Here is a 15,544-nt window from a genome sequence, read left to right as displayed (position 1 = left end):
AAGAGTTTCAGTCGGAGGAGTGGTATCTCCCGCATCATTGTTTAACATTGTTCACCTTGTCTGTTCATATGGTCACCTGCAATCTGTCTACATAAAATGTGCTAGCTGTGCCTTCCTTTAATGTCTGAACTACAAGTACTTGGTTGGCTAAAAAAGATCAGCAGCTCACCATCTGAAATTTTAGCTATGAGAATGAGTAAAATTTAGATAAACCCATATTAATTCAGAAAAAAGGCAAAATAAAAAATGTATATTTTGGACAACATCATTTTTGCAAGGAATAGGTTTGAAACCTGGTTACAAACTTTATTGGCATTCCTCGTCTTTCCACTTTATATAGTTTATTTGCACAGCAGACACCTTCATTCAGGTGTAGTGGGTCAAATCTGATTCTACACCAGCGTTCACCCATTTCTTCAGATTCTTTTTTTTAGTTTGGATTTCCCATATTACCATAATTATACAATACCGATAATTATAGGTTACACACACTGTAACTATTATACACAATTATAGTTATTAATTTACTGAAATAATTCAGGGTGCCTTGGTGAAAAGCATAACTACAGTACACCCTGGGAATGTTCATTATGCATTTCACCCTTTTCTTCTGTTTCTTCCACTTTGGAACAGCCAATTATAGCACTCACTGATAAAACCTCAGCTATTCATCAGGGAGAGCACAGACAAGGATGTGGTCTCCTCTGAAGCATGTGATGTCAGCTGTAACTTCTTAGCACATTGCACTTTGTAAGTCAGTCTCATATAGACATATAGACTAAGTCAGAGGAAGAAACTTTATTTCAGGGGGGCCACAGGGGTTCACTAGACTGTGATGAAATGCTATAGACCAACTGAAACCCTCCCCTCCTCTGATGACACTTGCACCAATTATCACCCTGCTGGGATGCCAGCCACAGTCACCACTGACATGGTCTGCATTCAAAACCAGACTGTGAGGCACACAGTTGCACTATCACAGTTCCTTAACAGGATGAGCCACCCAGCAGCCTTAGCTGAGAATGATTGTTGAACCTTCAAAGATAACACTATCAGTTGAATAGACCTCGCTGCTCCGCGCAAACTGTTTTGGGTTGTACTCTTACCTCATCCAGATAGATGATCACATGACCTTCTTCCTTTTCAACACGCTTCACACTAGGATCAGCTTTCAGCTGCAGAAATGATACATATTAAAGGACAGTATTTAATAAAATTAAATTTATTATTTTAATAATTGAATACTTCTTTTTGTGGCCAAATAATAAAACCCTAAACGTAGGTCAATTTGTATTTTTGCCCTCTTCTCTAAAGATTTCCTGACATGCACATGAGGATTGTCATCCAGGCACAACTGAAAAAACATACCCCTCAAAACTTCATTTAACCTTGAAATTGTCTGTGACTCTAACCCCTACAATATCCTCTGGAATGGTATAAACTGCATCTGTGCAACAGCTGGCCTTCACTAAGAAGAATAGTATAATCACACAAATAGTAGCCAACACATGAACAATGATTTGCTTTTATTGGTGAAGAACTGCAATTATGCCTATTTATGTAGACTATGGAAGTTTCAGATAAATAAACACCCTCAATGACAACAAATAATGACACATAATACACATAATACATAATAACACCAAAGGAATTCATACACATATTCTCTCATGTCTCACACTAAAGTAAACAAGCAATATTTCAAAGTGTTGCAAAGAAAATAGCCCCTTAAAATATATATTCCTTTTATTTTGAAAAAGATATTCTGCCATGTCTGGAGGCTTTGCTCACCTGTATGAGTGAGCTTTTATCCAGGAGGAATCCTGACAGGAGACGGATACTGATGATCACCATGTTGGTTTCCTCTCGCCCACCATTGTACCTGTTGAACAAATAGAGCTCTGTTTCTTTTCTCTCTCACTTTGGAAAACAAGGCTGAGGCAGGTGCTTGGAAATGTATACATTTCAGAAAAATTTATTAAAATGACTCAATTTAATTATTCTTATTGTTCTAATTGTTCTTATGATTCATTATTACATGATTACTGCTATTCATATAATTATTAGTATTAGTAGTAGTAATAGTAATAATAATAATAATAATAATGATAATAAAGCAATTGTGACAACCATATATGTGAAGTTAATGTGATATTAAGCCTTTATTTCAATATTTAGCTTAATCAAAACATTAAATAACACCATATTGTGGACAGGAGATATGCATACATCATAAGGTTATAATTTATTTAAATGCCAAGAAGCTGCAAATATTATTTATCATACTGTTTTATTTTATTCCAGGCATTAGCAAACCATGAATTTTCTCTGTGTTATGAAAGCGGGTATATTTTATTAATACAAATAGTGTGTGAGGTGTGTCATCCAACCAAAGATCTTTATATAGAGCAAGCTTCAGCATATACTGCTCATAATATTACTGGTTGCTTTCCAACAGTAGATTACATACATTTTGTCCATATCACTGTTCAGCCAGGAGCTGGCTTTATGGTCTAAAGTCAAGCATTAAAGACTGCAGTACCTGTAACCCACACTACCTGGTAGGATCACTGTAAAAACAGAAACAAACCCCACCTAACATGCACAAAAACTGTCAGGGATGTCTTGTTTGCACTGCTGCAGACCCCTGTCGCATTGGCACTGATGGTGAAAGAGGAGAAGTCTGGGGGAGGGGGGATGTTGTACTGCAGAGTAATCTGAAAGAGAGAGAAAGACATTTGACGAGGACAGAAATGACTGGAACATGTTTGTATCACAGTAACTACAGAAACAAAACAGACCACATATTAACAGTTTCCTGATTTTCAATCATGAGTTTGATGTATGGCAATATTGATCTGGACCCAAAAGCCATTTACAGATCAGGATTTCCAGACCTCTGATCTTTATCTGCCCCCACACTCCAGTACCACAGGTGGCATTGGGCACAGTAGTGATAATAGCAGAGTTACCGCTACTACAGAATCCAGTGCTGACCTGCACAAATGCACAAGTCTCGCCGTTGGCCTTAATGTTGTAGACTCCAGGCACCTCCTGCAGCTGCTCCTCCTGGTACAGCAGTCTGTTGTGCTCATCCACATGGAACTGACTTTTATATCCACCAGTAGAGGTCACCGTCACTGTGCTGGCACCTCCCTTACTGAAGGTGGCAGTAGCGTACAGCGTCAGAGCCTGCAGAGCCACCACTGTGTCCTAATGAGTGAGAAGGAGAAAAGAGAGGGACGAGAGGAGAGAGGGAAAAAAGGAAAAGGATGGAAAGAGAGATGGTAGCTTACAAAACAAGAAGAAAGAGATGTACAATAGAAAGTTAAAGAGAAACAAAGAGCAAACCGATAGAGAACCTGTGTGGAGGAGAACCCGCCGTGGGGGTTCTGCTGGTGTGTCAGCCAGTGAACAATGGAGGTGGCGTAGCCCAAGTCAAAGTCAGAAAGGGGAGGCCCAGAGAGGAGGGCTAGGAGCACGTAGGAGGTCATCTCCACTGCTAGAGAGCCTTTTCCAGAAGCCCCAGCTTTCTCCCAGTGACGGCCTTGTTCTAAAAAGCAGGCACAGGTAAGAACACATCTTTCTATTTACCCACACATTTCACCCCTTGAATTCATAGGAGTATTCAGAAACATACTGTCACATGTTATAGCAAAAAAAAAAGATTTATTTATTTATTCATCAACGTTTTAAATACTTTTGTTGTTTTACTGATTTTTATTTGTCTTATTGCCTATGTCACTTTTATATATTTTTTACAGATTTTTTACAATTTAAAGCACATTGCATTGCATTCAGTTGCACAAAATGAGCTAAACAAATAAAGATTGATTGATTGATTGATAGTATACTCCTTATGTAAAGTCATTTAAATATTATCAGGGTTAAACCTTCCTGTGAAGAACTCTGAACACTTTAGAAATAAGCTGCAGTTTTCAAGGTGCACCTGTCTCTGACAGTGAAACAATGAAGACCTTCCAGTCCTATTTAAACAGGACCTGTGGTGCTGGAAACTATCAAGCATGAGAGTAAGGGGCAGATACCTGTGATTATGGCCACTTTGTCCAGACGGTCAATGAGACGAGCCCTCATAACACTGTCTCCAGCCAGGGTGAAGGTGTAGGAGAGCAGGGCAGTGGCGTAGGTGCTGTTGATCTGATCTGAGGCCTGTCTCAGACATGCCAGACTCCTGTGCACCATGGGATCCTGACACACAAAAGAGAGGAGCTCTATATTAAAATGTATAAATATGTGGAAGAATATGAAGTCTGATAAAATAGTACAATATGTACTTGTATGTACAGCATGTTTATTACCATATTCAGTTTTACCTATATTTCACTGAATGTGTTTAATAAAATCTTGGCTTGAACAACTCAGTCATGAACTGCTGGTTAAAGTTGCTTTTGTTGGATTCAGTTGCTTTTGTTTTGTTTTGGTTTTGTTCAGTACTCAGCGACATGGCAAAACAAATCCACAGTACTCCCATGGAGCTAAGTGTAACTCCATATTCCTTCCCTGATTGAGGTTTCAACACAGACTCTGGTAGCCAGTTGATTCTCCAAGATTTTAAATCACAGCTAAGGATAGGATGTTGTGTAACTGCTCGGAATGCAATTTTTTTTCAGATGTCTCCAGCTGGATAAACAATGTAGTTGGCTATACATAGCAATCCCAAATGTATCCATACAGTACCATTATTTTGAAGTCATAACAACCAAAGTTTCTAGTTTTGTCATGATTTTGTGCTGTTTATTGGTCCCAATTGGTTATATAAACAAGACACTTCTGAAATAATCAGAGGAGAATGAAAAGAACAAAAAGATATTACATTAAAGATGGCAATTCTGATTGACCCAGCCAGTGAAAATGCAATGCACTTACTCAAGCTAATTTGAGCACTTGCAAAACTCAAATAATTGCAAAGCAGACGGCGGTTTCTTAGCTGGTACAGATTGGCGATAATATGGACTCCCATCGGTCCAGGTTAGCTGGAGGGTACTCACAGTGCTGTAAGTGCCCAGCTCAAGGAGAGCAGCTGTAATATAGGCTGTCAACATCACCTCATCACTGACTCCACCCTGTAAGTAGACACAGAACATACCATTGCAATGCATGGGGAGTACTGGAGACAAGCAGAGAAGCTACTGTAAGTGTGACAGTGCAGAAGCAAAAATATTCAAAGATCCTTGAAGACAGCAAGAATAATTATGTTCACATTCGGGGGGAGAGCTAAAATATGTAAGAGAGCATTCTTCACCATACCAATGAGCATACGTGTGTGATACTGTGTGTGCTGTGCAATTGTGTGTGTGTGTGTGTGTGATACTATAGGTGTGCACATGGTTATATGTGATTGTGTGTGTGTGTGTTTGCGCTCACACGTGTGTAAATTCCTGTGTATTCACTTTCAGCTCACCTTCATTCCATTGTCAAAAAGTTTCCCCACAGACTTTATGCAGCCATCTTCTTGTTGCTGATGGTTGAGCCATACTTTGGCACTGGTGATGTATTCTGGGTCAATAAAGATGTATCGAGTTGCACCTCCAAAAGACTTCATCACAAAAGCAGTGAGCCTGGACACACAGATACAGAACAGCAGATGTCAGCTCTAAATCCTTGTGCTAGAGTGGGAGATATGTGTGTGCTTTTGTGTGTGGATTCTAGCCAGTTAGTGCTTCTTAACTATGTTATGGATATAGCTTTGTGTAAACCTTTACTCCATCTGGCTTGCTGCTGTTACTGTACCATTATGTGTGTGTGTGTGTGTGTGTGTGTGTATGTATTTGTCAGTGTTTTATTATTAGCTCTTCATTCATTGAAGTGAGCTTGTATGTGCTGTAACTGGTCTAAGTAATGTGGCTGTCAGCAAAAGCATGTCTTAAAATCTGGTCGCCTAGAGTAGACTTAGTGAAGAAAAAATTATGGATAAGTTTGCACATTTGTTTGAAGTTATGAGTGTCAAGAAATTAACATTTATTATTACATTTATCTGTTTTGGAAGAGTTTTGTTTGTGAGTGCAAAAACATACTGGTGAATCAATTATTTTGTAAAACACAAAAAATATTTGTGAATTTCATTTCATTTGCGTGAGGTTGATATTATTTTTTTTATGATTTCTGAGACAATCAAAACCCCATAGTAATCACACACAAAATTGCACATGCAGATACTGTAATGGTGGTTGCTGTGTCTGTGCAAAGGTGAACTGCAGTGATGGGCCTCCCTCCTCAGTGTGAAGACTGACCAGGTGTTCCCTGAAGCGTCCCTCTGTCCAAAGGCGCTATAGGAGCCGTCATTGTGCTTGTAGTTCAGCTCTCGCTGATATCCTGCAGGAAACCGTGATTACAGAGAAGCTGGAACCCCTCTTTTCTACACCGCTACAGAGAACATAAACAATCAAGCTTCATCTTTGCATGTTCATGTGTTTGGATGGTAATAAAGAAATTAGAGGAAATTCATAAGTTGGATTCCATGGTAATCACTCCCCTATCTTCTAGTCAGCCAATGAGATATCTGCTCTACTGCCCAACCCAGCCCCTCTCACCACTCTCCAGGAAGGTAATGGTTTTGCTCTTGATCTCTGGTGTCAGCTGCTCTGTGATCTCCAGGTACCTGAGGATATAGATGTTGGGGGCAAAAAGCACCATGTTCTGCTCTCCACAGCCAAATGGCATAGCCAGCAGTCTGTCCAGATTCTTTAAGGCACGCCCCATCAAGTCACCTGTCAGAGGGGGTAGACACCTGGTAAACACATATACCCAAATCAAGCCCAACAAACAATCCTGCTTCAACCTCAACACACACTCTCTCATACCCACATCCACATACCCACAACAAACACACGCACACACATACAAAAAACACACACATCCATATGTCCACAAAAACTCCTACACACACACACACACACACACACACACACACACACACACACAGCTAGCTATCTTAAAGCCTTAGCTTTGGTTTGCTTGTCACATACCCAACAGAATAGTCAACAAACTGACAATGATTTCAAACTCAATTTGGCCATTCAAAGTCAATGAAAGGGAGACTTTTTGAAAATGGCATGCGGCACCCGATATTATTAAATAAAGCCAAGGCATATTTTCATCTAATCTACAATGATTACAGACAAAAGGGTTTTCTACTTGAGTGTGATTCACCACCAACACCTTTTACTATTATACAGCAGGATAATGCAGTTAGTATAACAGTAATAACAGTAACAGCAGAGTGATTTTTTTTTTCATGGTATTTACAAGAATATGTGTTTCATGATTTTACAGAAACAACTTAAATGGGGGGGGGGGACTCTACATAAAAACAACTGTTTCTATAAAATGATAAAACATGTATGTAAATACCATGAAATAAAAGCCGCTTGTCTGTAATTTTGTCTCATATTCATCTTTTGATCTCAAATCCAGATGACTTAAGTATATTGCAAAAGTAACAAATTTCACTTTACTGTTACCACGTTTTTGCACTGTCTACTGAAGCAGGTTAGGTTAAACAAATCAGGTTAAGTACCTTGCTCAAAAGCACAACAATAAAGTCCAACCTGGGAATCAAAATTACAACTTATATGTTACATACTAAACTACTAAATCTTCTGTTGTTATGATCCTTAGACTTTGATTGTTTAGTGGAATTAATTTACTGATTATCGAAACCTATTTTTTTCAGGGTCACCAGATGAGTGCGGAGCGACTGAACCCACCTATGTTGGGTTTTTTTTATCCTGCTGTCCACCAGGGGAAGTCATCCCCACCAGAGTTTAATGAGATTGCAGGCTACCAGGAATGATCATTCTTATCTTGGCTTGCTAATTGTTTGTGTGCTTGAATAACCTGTGCTTATAAGGTGCTTATATTGCGTTCAGCCTGCTCAGCCTTGGCATGAGTTCAAGCCATTGTGTTGCTTGCTGCTTATTTCTCAAGTTGCCTTGGCTTTGTATTGGGATTTATTTATGCAGTTTCTGAACCTTTGTTTGGTTTTTTTTTTTAGTTTCCTTTTTCATTACCCTTTTTATGCCAAGTAAAACCTTTTAGATTTTCTATTTTTGTGCCATCTCTACAGCTGGGTTCATCTAGCTCTAGCCTGGTCTTGTAGTTACAGCCAAGAGCGCTTACCACAGCGGCCGCTGCTTGATTCCAGACCAGGGCCCAGACCCTGACACTGGGCAATGTAATCAGCTGTAGTGCTTTGCCCCCCCGCCAAGTCTACCGGCCACAGTCCAAGACTGTGGGGCTCATCTATGCACCAGAGCATGGTGCCCATACCCACAAACCAAATTAGCCACTTATCATTAGTCCCTTATCATAAACCAATTTTGTAATGAAAATGTTATGGCCATGATGTCACATGATTACCAAAACCAAATGTTACAATAAATTATTCTGTGGAGGTGCATTATTTTATACTTTTGCATACATGGTGAATAAGGAATTACACTTCAAGTATGATGAAACATTCTATTTCACATGGATGGGTGTCAGTCATGAGCAAATATAATCAGCTTTAAATTCAAATATTAAGGAAATACTCAACTGTGCAGCACAATATCTGTTAAGGTCATAGTCTCCTGATGTTGTAATCCACCCACATACACTTGGCTCACCCCATAACATCTGAACCTAAGATGTACTTAGGTCACACTATTACTACTACCACAGCTACAAACTTTATTAAAACCATTTTGGAGTACTTTGATTTAGATGTTTCAGCTTCCTCCTTGTCTATCAATGATCTAGCCGAGGGATTGGCATTTGCACTACATAAAACCCATGATGTAGCTGCCCCATTATAAAGTAAAACAGTTATTGAGAAGAGACTTGCACCTTGGTATACTGAACATACATGGGCTCTTAAACAGTTGTTTAAGCAAGTGGCGTTCCACTAAACTGCAGGTATATCACCTAGCATGGAAAGAGAGCTTTGGTGCCTATAAGCATTCTCTCTCCAATTCAAGGTCTACTTACTTTTCTAAGCTAAAAGAAAATCAGAAAAATCCCCATTTCATATTCAAAACATTTGCTGATCTAACTAATAATCATGCAGCAACTAAACCTCAAATTCCAGCTTCTCTTAGCAGTAATGATTTCATTTCATGACTTTCTTTTGCAGTAAAATAATAGGAATTTGAGAAAACATACCTGCTTCCACACTCATCAACAGCAGTTTTATCGATATCACAGAACTGCCTCCTAGACACATAGGAGGACTGGAATCCTTTACTCCCATAATTCTGAGTGAACTGGTCAGACAGAGCTGAATGTGGACATTAAGTTGGTCTTGATTTCACATATAAAATATCCAGAAGGAGGAGAGAATTTACTCACCCAGGACTGAGACAGAAGCCTTGGCAGAACCATCCACAAAAACCTCTGGCAGCTCCAGGGAAACGGCCTTCTCCACAGGTCTGTCTGGACAGAGAGACAACCAACAGGGAGGAAGATTCAAGAACCACACACAACTTTTCTGTCATCACTGTACTGTACTGAGAAACAATCCCACACAGCTGGTAATATTCCTTATTAAGGGGATGATTCCATTGAAGAGTAAAATTGTTAAATAATAATAATAATAATAATAATAATAATAAAAAGCGTTTTCATTTACTTCTAATTTTTTTTGAAAAAAAGAAAAAAGTTACATTAAGTTAAATTCACAGTAAAACACTGTTCATATACATGAAAAATGTAAATGTGTTCTTGATTGGTTCCATTTTTGCATTGATGCTTTTCTATTTGTAGGACAGAGGAAAGGGGAGACCTTGAGGACACAGCAGTGCGTTGTGACTGATGGTCTGTTCTGTGCCCTCAGGCTGAAAAAGAGAGAGATCAGGACATTCAGAGAATCAGCCCACATCATAAACACACCCTGCCTAAAACCTCAACATAATACTGTACTCTATAACATAGCTGTACAGTTCCAAACATGGTAAAATATGAAATAGTAAATATATCCTTTTCATGTCACTCCGCAATATTTTTCACACATAAATGTATATTGTTGAATAATCTTTACAACATTTGCAGGTAAAAATCTTATTAAAAAAGCAAAATACATCTTTAAAAGTGGATTGTATTAAGTTTTAGTACAAAGATCATTCAGGCTTTTTCAGCATGGGTCATTTCAAATTATTTTCGATCATTCCTATCGGTTATGATAGTACCTGCTTCATTGTTAAGGTTTTGTTCTCCATGTTAAAAGTATTCAACGGCATCATATTGAGATACAATTTTACCTCAAAGAAGCCCAGATCATCTAAACCTATTATTTGGAAGTGAAAATGATTGTGAAATGTTGAAATAAAAATAATTGTGTTTTAACTTTCAGTGACTAATTGTACAATTGAATTTCTATAAAAACAATTAGTTGATTGTGGTAGGGTGGGCGTGGTTTTGCGTTGGCTGCAGAGAGAGAGTGGGCGGGGCGGCTCTCGGAACTCTGCGCCACGGCTGTTGGGGTTTATTAATCAGCACGAATAGTTAATTGTTTGATTGATTGACAATGTGCTGATTACCTCGACAGTGAGCCTGGACGTTTAAAAGCGGCTCGACAGAGAGAGAAGCGGGAGAACTGGAGGAGGAAGAAGAGCTGACGGGCAGTCAGCCGTGAATTGTAACATATACCTTGTGTATTGTGTATTGCGAACAGAAAGCCGCGTGGCGGCCGGAAAATAAAAAGACGCAGTCGCGTCCTGAAAAAGAACTTGTCTCTCTCTCATCTCTCAAACGAGCGGTAGCACTCAGTTTGCTACAGTGGTGGCCCGTACGGGGAGACGGCAGGAAGAGAGAGAGAGAGAAGGTCAGAGATGGACCCAAACCGGAGCGAGACGGCGCAGCCTCTCGTAGCACTGGCGAGGATGCTGGAGGGGATGGCCCAGATGCAGGAGCGGCAGGCGGCCGTACACGCAGAGCAGATGGAGGCTCTGCGTGCACAAGCCTCCCTCCAGACCCAGGCGCTGCGACAGCTGGCTGCCGCCGGGGAAACCAGCTCCCGGGACCCGCCGTCCCGATCCCCTCTCCGGATCCACATACCAAAAATGACCGCCGACGATGACATCCAGGCCTTCGTGGAAAGTTTTGAGGTGGCAGCGGAGGCGTGTCAGTGGCCCCACGAGGAGTGGGTTGTACACCTCCTGCCCCTTTTAACTGGGGAAGCCCAGCAGGCGGCTCATGGACTGCCGCCCGGAGCCCGGGCGGATTACAAGATTGTGAAGAGGGCGATCCTGGACCGACTGGGCTGCAGCCCGGAGGATTACCGGCGCCGGTTCCGGACAGCGAAACTGGTGGCGGAGGACCGTCCCTTCGCATACGCCCAAAGGCTAACCCACATGGCCCGGCGTTGGCTGCAACCAGAGACCCGGTCCGCCGGGGGCGTGGTGGAGCAGGTTATACTGGAACAGTTCCTGGAAGGGTTGCCGGAGGGAACGGCCAATTGGGTGCGCTGCCATCGCCCGACCAACCTAGAGGGGGCGGTTACCCTGGCGGAGGACCACTTAGTGCTATACCCCAGCGCCCAGCAGCAAGCACGGCCGGAACCGGCGCCTAGGAGGAGACCCCCTCCTCGTGCTGGCCCCTTCCCTGTCCCCCGGGCTCTGCCCCCTCCCTTGCCTCAAACTAATCCCCCCTTTTTTCCGATTCCCTCTCCAGGTCCAGGCTCAGTGGCGGGGGGCTCCGGCTCGCAGAGGGCGCCTCAGACGCTCGGACCGGGGTGTTGGCGGTGCGGACAGCTGGGTCACCTGCGCCGCGATTGTCCACTTATGGAAGTGGGGCAGGTGGTCCGGGTGGTCGGGCCGCCCACTTCCGCTCCCGATCAGGAGGGAGCGTACTGCATCCCGGTAAGGGTGCAAGGGAGTGAACACCGGGCGCTGTTGGATTCAGGGGCTATGCAGTCCCTGATCCAGCAAAACCTGGTTCGAACCGAGGCATTGGTAAAGGCACCCTGGGTTTCCATTCGGTGTGTGCATGGAGATGTGCACAAGTATCCGGTAGTACCCGTGGAAATTTGTTACCAGGGAAAAACGCATATTGTGAAGGCTGCGGTTAGCTCCCGGCTTGCGCATTCCCTAATCTTGGGTACTGATTGGGCGGGGTTTAGGGAGATCTCTAGAAACATACTGGGGTTGCGATCACGACCGATAGGGAAGTGTGACGTGTGTGCTTTTGACGGTGGTGACGCAGGGCCGTCCGACACGGCCGGGGCGGGGAGGGACCCAGGCGAGCCTCCGGTTGAGACTCCCCGGGGTCCTGTATTCCAACCCGCGGAGGATTTCCCACTTGAGCAGTCTCGGGACGACACCTTACGCTTTGCCTATGACCAAGTGATGCGGATTGATGGTCAGCAGGTGCGCCCCGATGCAGTACTCTCTCACCCTTATTTTTCTATTATTAGGGACAGGTTGTATCGAGTGTGTCGTGACGCTCAGACCGGTGAAGAAACGACCCAGTTGTTGGTACCCAGAAACCGCCGGGAAATGGTTTTCCAGGCGGCTCATTACAACCCCATGGCGGGGCACTTAGGGTATGATAAGTCACTACACCGAATAATGGCTCGGTTTTACTGGCCGGGCATTTGGGCGGACGTACGTCGGTGGTGTGCGTCCTGTCCCGAATGTCAATTAGTGAACCCCCCGGCCACCCCAAAAGCGCCGTTGCGCCCACTACCCTTAATAGAGGTTCCCTTTGACCGAATTGCTATGGACCTCATCGGGCCATTTGAACGGAGCACCCAGGGATACCGTTTCGTGTTGGTCTTGGTGGATTATGCGACCCGGTATCCCGAAGCAGTGCCGTTGCGCAATATTTCAGCTAAGAGTGTTGCGCAAGCTCTGTTTCAAATTATCTCCCGGGTCGGAATCCCGAAAGAGATTCTGACTGATCAGGGCACTTCGTTTATGTCACGTACACTAAATGAGCTATACGGATTACTGGGCGTCCGCTCTATTAGAACCAGTGTATACCATCCCCAAACAGATGGGCTTGTGGAGCGGTTTAATAGAACTCTGAAGTCCATGATTCGAAAGCTCATTCACGACGATAGCCGAAATTGGGATAAGTGGTTAGTCCCTCTATTATTTGCAGTGCGGGAGGTTCCCCAGGCCTCCACGGGATTTTCTCCCTTTGAACTGTTATTCGGTAGAAAACCTCGGGGAATATTGGACCTAGTTAAAGAAAGCTGGGAGGACGGTCCAAGCCCCAGCAAAAATGAGTTGCAATACGTTATGGACCTGCGAGCAAAACTCCATACACTGGGTCGGTTGTCACGGGAGAATTTGCTCGAGGCTCAGGAACGTCAGCAGAGGCACTACAATAGAGGGACGAAACTACGTCAATTCTCGCCGGGAGATAAAGTCCTGGTATTACTTCCAACCTCCAGTACAAAATTACTCGCCAAGTGGCAAGGGCCCTTCGTGGTCACACGACGAGTTGGGGAGGTTGACTATGAGGTGGAGCGTGCTGATAGAGAGGGAGCGAAACAGATTTATCACCTCAATTTATTAAAAGCCTGGAAAGAGGTGGTGGCTGTTTCTCTGGTAACGGTGGATCAGGAGAGGGACGAGCTGGGGCCGGAGGTAGTAAATTCAATCAATCAGACCCCACCCCTTTCAGATAGCCACCTCTCGCCAAGTCAGAGAGCAGACCTTGCCATGTTGCAAAAACGGTTTGCGGATGTGTTTTCTACCCTACCAGGACGCACGAACCTCATACACCACCATATCGACACCCCCCCGGGAGTAACGGTACGTTCCCGCCCCTATAGACTGCCGGAGCACAAAAAGAAATTGGTGCAGGCAGAAATAAAGGCCATGCTGGAGTTGGGTGTAATAGAGGAGTCCCACAGTGCCTGGAATAGCCCCATCGTGCTGGTAAGTAAGCCGGATGGCTCTATTCGGTTCTGTGTGGATTATAGGAAAGTGAATGCTGTGTCACATTTTGATGCCTATCCTATGCCTAGGGTCGACGAACTCCTGGATCGGCTGGGCACGGCTCGTTTTTTCTCGACACTGGATCTGACTAAGGGCTATTGGCAGATTCCCTTGTCTGCAAAGTCCAAAGAGAAATCGGCTTTCTCCGCTCCGGACGGTTTGTACCAATTCCGAACACTTCCGTTTGGGTTATTCGGGGCCCCAGCCACCTTCCAGCGCCTGATGGATCGGCTGCTGCGTCCGCATGCTGCGTATGCTGCTGCCTATCTGGATGATGTTATCATCCACAGTAGCAGCTGGGCACAGCATATGCGGCATGTGGGGGCGGTGCTCGAGTCCTTGAGGCAGGCGGGGCTCACGGCTAACCCAAAGAAGTGTGCGATTGGCCGAGCGGAGGTACGGTATTTGGGGTACCACTTGGGAAGTGGACAGGTGCGACCTCTGGTGGATAAAACCGCGGCGATTGCGACCTGTCCACGACCCAAGACGAAAAAAGAGGTAAGGAGGTTCTTGGGGTTGGCCGGCTACTATAGACGGTTTATTCCGGCGTTTTCACAGCTGACCAGCCCCTTGACTGATTTAACTCGCAAAGGTGCCTCAGATCCGGTCCAGTGGACGGAGCCGTGCCAGCGAGCGTTTGAGAGGGTAAAGGAAGCCCTCTGCGGGGAGCCGCTCTTGTTCACCCCTAATTTCTCTCTTCCTTTTATCCTGCAGACCGACGCATCGGACAGAGGGCTGGGGGCTGTTTTGACCCAGCAGGTGGAGGGAGTCGACCGCCCGGTGCTGTACCTCAGCCGCAAACTATCCCAGCGGGAGGCGAGGTACAGCACGGTAGAAAAGGAGTGCCTCGCCATCCGGTGGGCGGTCGGGTCCCTGCGCTACTACCTGCTGGGTCGCCCATTCACCCTCTGTTCGGACCACGCTCCCCTCCAATGGCTCCACCGCATGAAGGATACCAACCCGCGAATCACCCGGTGGTATCTGGCTCTACAACCCTTTAATTTTAAGGTGGTTCATAGGCCGGGGGCGCAGATGGTGGTGGCGGACTTCCTCTCTCGTCCCGAAGGGGGTGGGGGGGGGGGTCGGTCATCGGCCGGATGGCTCCCCGGCCTAAGTCGGGCGGTGGGGGTATGTGGTAGGGTGGGCGTGGTTTTGCGTTGGCTGCAGAGAGAGAGTGGGCGGGGCGGCTCTCGGAACTCTGCGCCACGGCTGTTGAGGTTTATTAATCAGCACGGATAGTTAATTGTTTGATTGATTGACAATGTGCTGATTACCTCGACAGTGAGCCTGGACGTTTAAAAGCGGCTCGACAGAGAGAGAAGCGGGAGAACTGGAGGAGGAAGAAGAGCTGACGGGCAGTCAGCCGTGAATTGTAACATATACCTTGTGTATTGTGTATTGCGAACAGAAAGCCGCGTGGCGGCCGGAAAATAAAAAGACGCAGTCGCGTCCTGAAAAAGAACTTGTCTCTCTCTCATCTCTCAAACGAGCGGTAGCACTCAGTTTGCTACATTGATCTAATATGGGGAGAATCAGGAAGGAATGTGAACATGGATGGTTAGTTTAGTGTTAGTTTAGTTTACTGTCATCTAGCACACTGG

At 44.5% G+C, this 15,544-nt stretch overlaps 2 protein-coding genes across 4 annotated transcripts in view; one reads left to right on the top strand and one right to left on the bottom strand.

The window, feature by feature from the left end:
• Positions 1 to 15,544, bottom strand: part of LOC118235667 (alpha-2-macroglobulin-like) — a 34,495-nt gene that overhangs the window by 2,397 nt on the left and 16,554 nt on the right. The window contains exons 22-33 of the mRNA XM_035433261.1: positions 9,782 to 9,833; positions 9,349 to 9,432; positions 6,552 to 6,728; positions 6,252 to 6,333; positions 5,423 to 5,579; positions 5,010 to 5,084; positions 4,047 to 4,209; positions 3,363 to 3,553; positions 2,998 to 3,213; positions 2,596 to 2,717; positions 1,792 to 1,882; positions 1,107 to 1,175 (exon numbers count right to left, since the gene is read on the bottom strand). Coding sequence (XP_035289152.1) covers positions 1,107 to 1,175; positions 1,792 to 1,882; positions 2,596 to 2,717; positions 2,998 to 3,213; positions 3,363 to 3,553; positions 4,047 to 4,209; positions 5,010 to 5,084; positions 5,423 to 5,579; positions 6,252 to 6,333; positions 6,552 to 6,728; positions 9,349 to 9,432; positions 9,782 to 9,833 — 1,479 coding nt within the window. The remainder of the gene's footprint in view (positions 1 to 1,106; positions 1,176 to 1,791; positions 1,883 to 2,595; positions 2,718 to 2,997; positions 3,214 to 3,362; positions 3,554 to 4,046; positions 4,210 to 5,009; positions 5,085 to 5,422; positions 5,580 to 6,251; positions 6,334 to 6,551; positions 6,729 to 9,348; positions 9,433 to 9,781; positions 9,834 to 15,544) is intronic.
• LOC118235668 (neurotrophin receptor-interacting factor 2-like) lies at positions 11,328 to 15,321 on the top strand. 3 transcript variants are annotated; one of them, XM_035433265.1, is made up of 2 exons: positions 11,328 to 11,855; positions 15,226 to 15,321. In XM_035433265.1, the coding sequence occupies exons 1-2, from the start codon at positions 11,349 to 11,351 to the stop codon at positions 15,226 to 15,228; spliced, it is 510 nt and encodes a 169-aa protein (XP_035289156.1). In that variant the 5' UTR covers positions 11,328 to 11,348; the 3' UTR covers positions 15,229 to 15,321. The 3 variants fall into 3 exon arrangements, with proteins under 3 accessions (XP_035289156.1, XP_035289154.1, XP_035289155.1); XM_035433263.1 differs by lacking the exon at positions 15,226 to 15,321 and adding an exon at positions 13,708 to 14,423; XM_035433264.1 differs by lacking the exon at positions 15,226 to 15,321 and adding an exon at positions 12,410 to 13,045.

The sequence above is a fragment of the Anguilla anguilla genome, chromosome 9, assembly GCF_013347855.1.
Source record: "Anguilla anguilla isolate fAngAng1 chromosome 9, fAngAng1.pri, whole genome shotgun sequence".
In the NCBI taxonomy this organism is placed as follows: Eukaryota; Metazoa; Chordata; class Actinopteri; order Anguilliformes; family Anguillidae; genus Anguilla; species Anguilla anguilla.
Note: the sequence above shows the minus strand (reverse complement) of the source record. Positions and strands in the feature narration are given on the sequence as shown.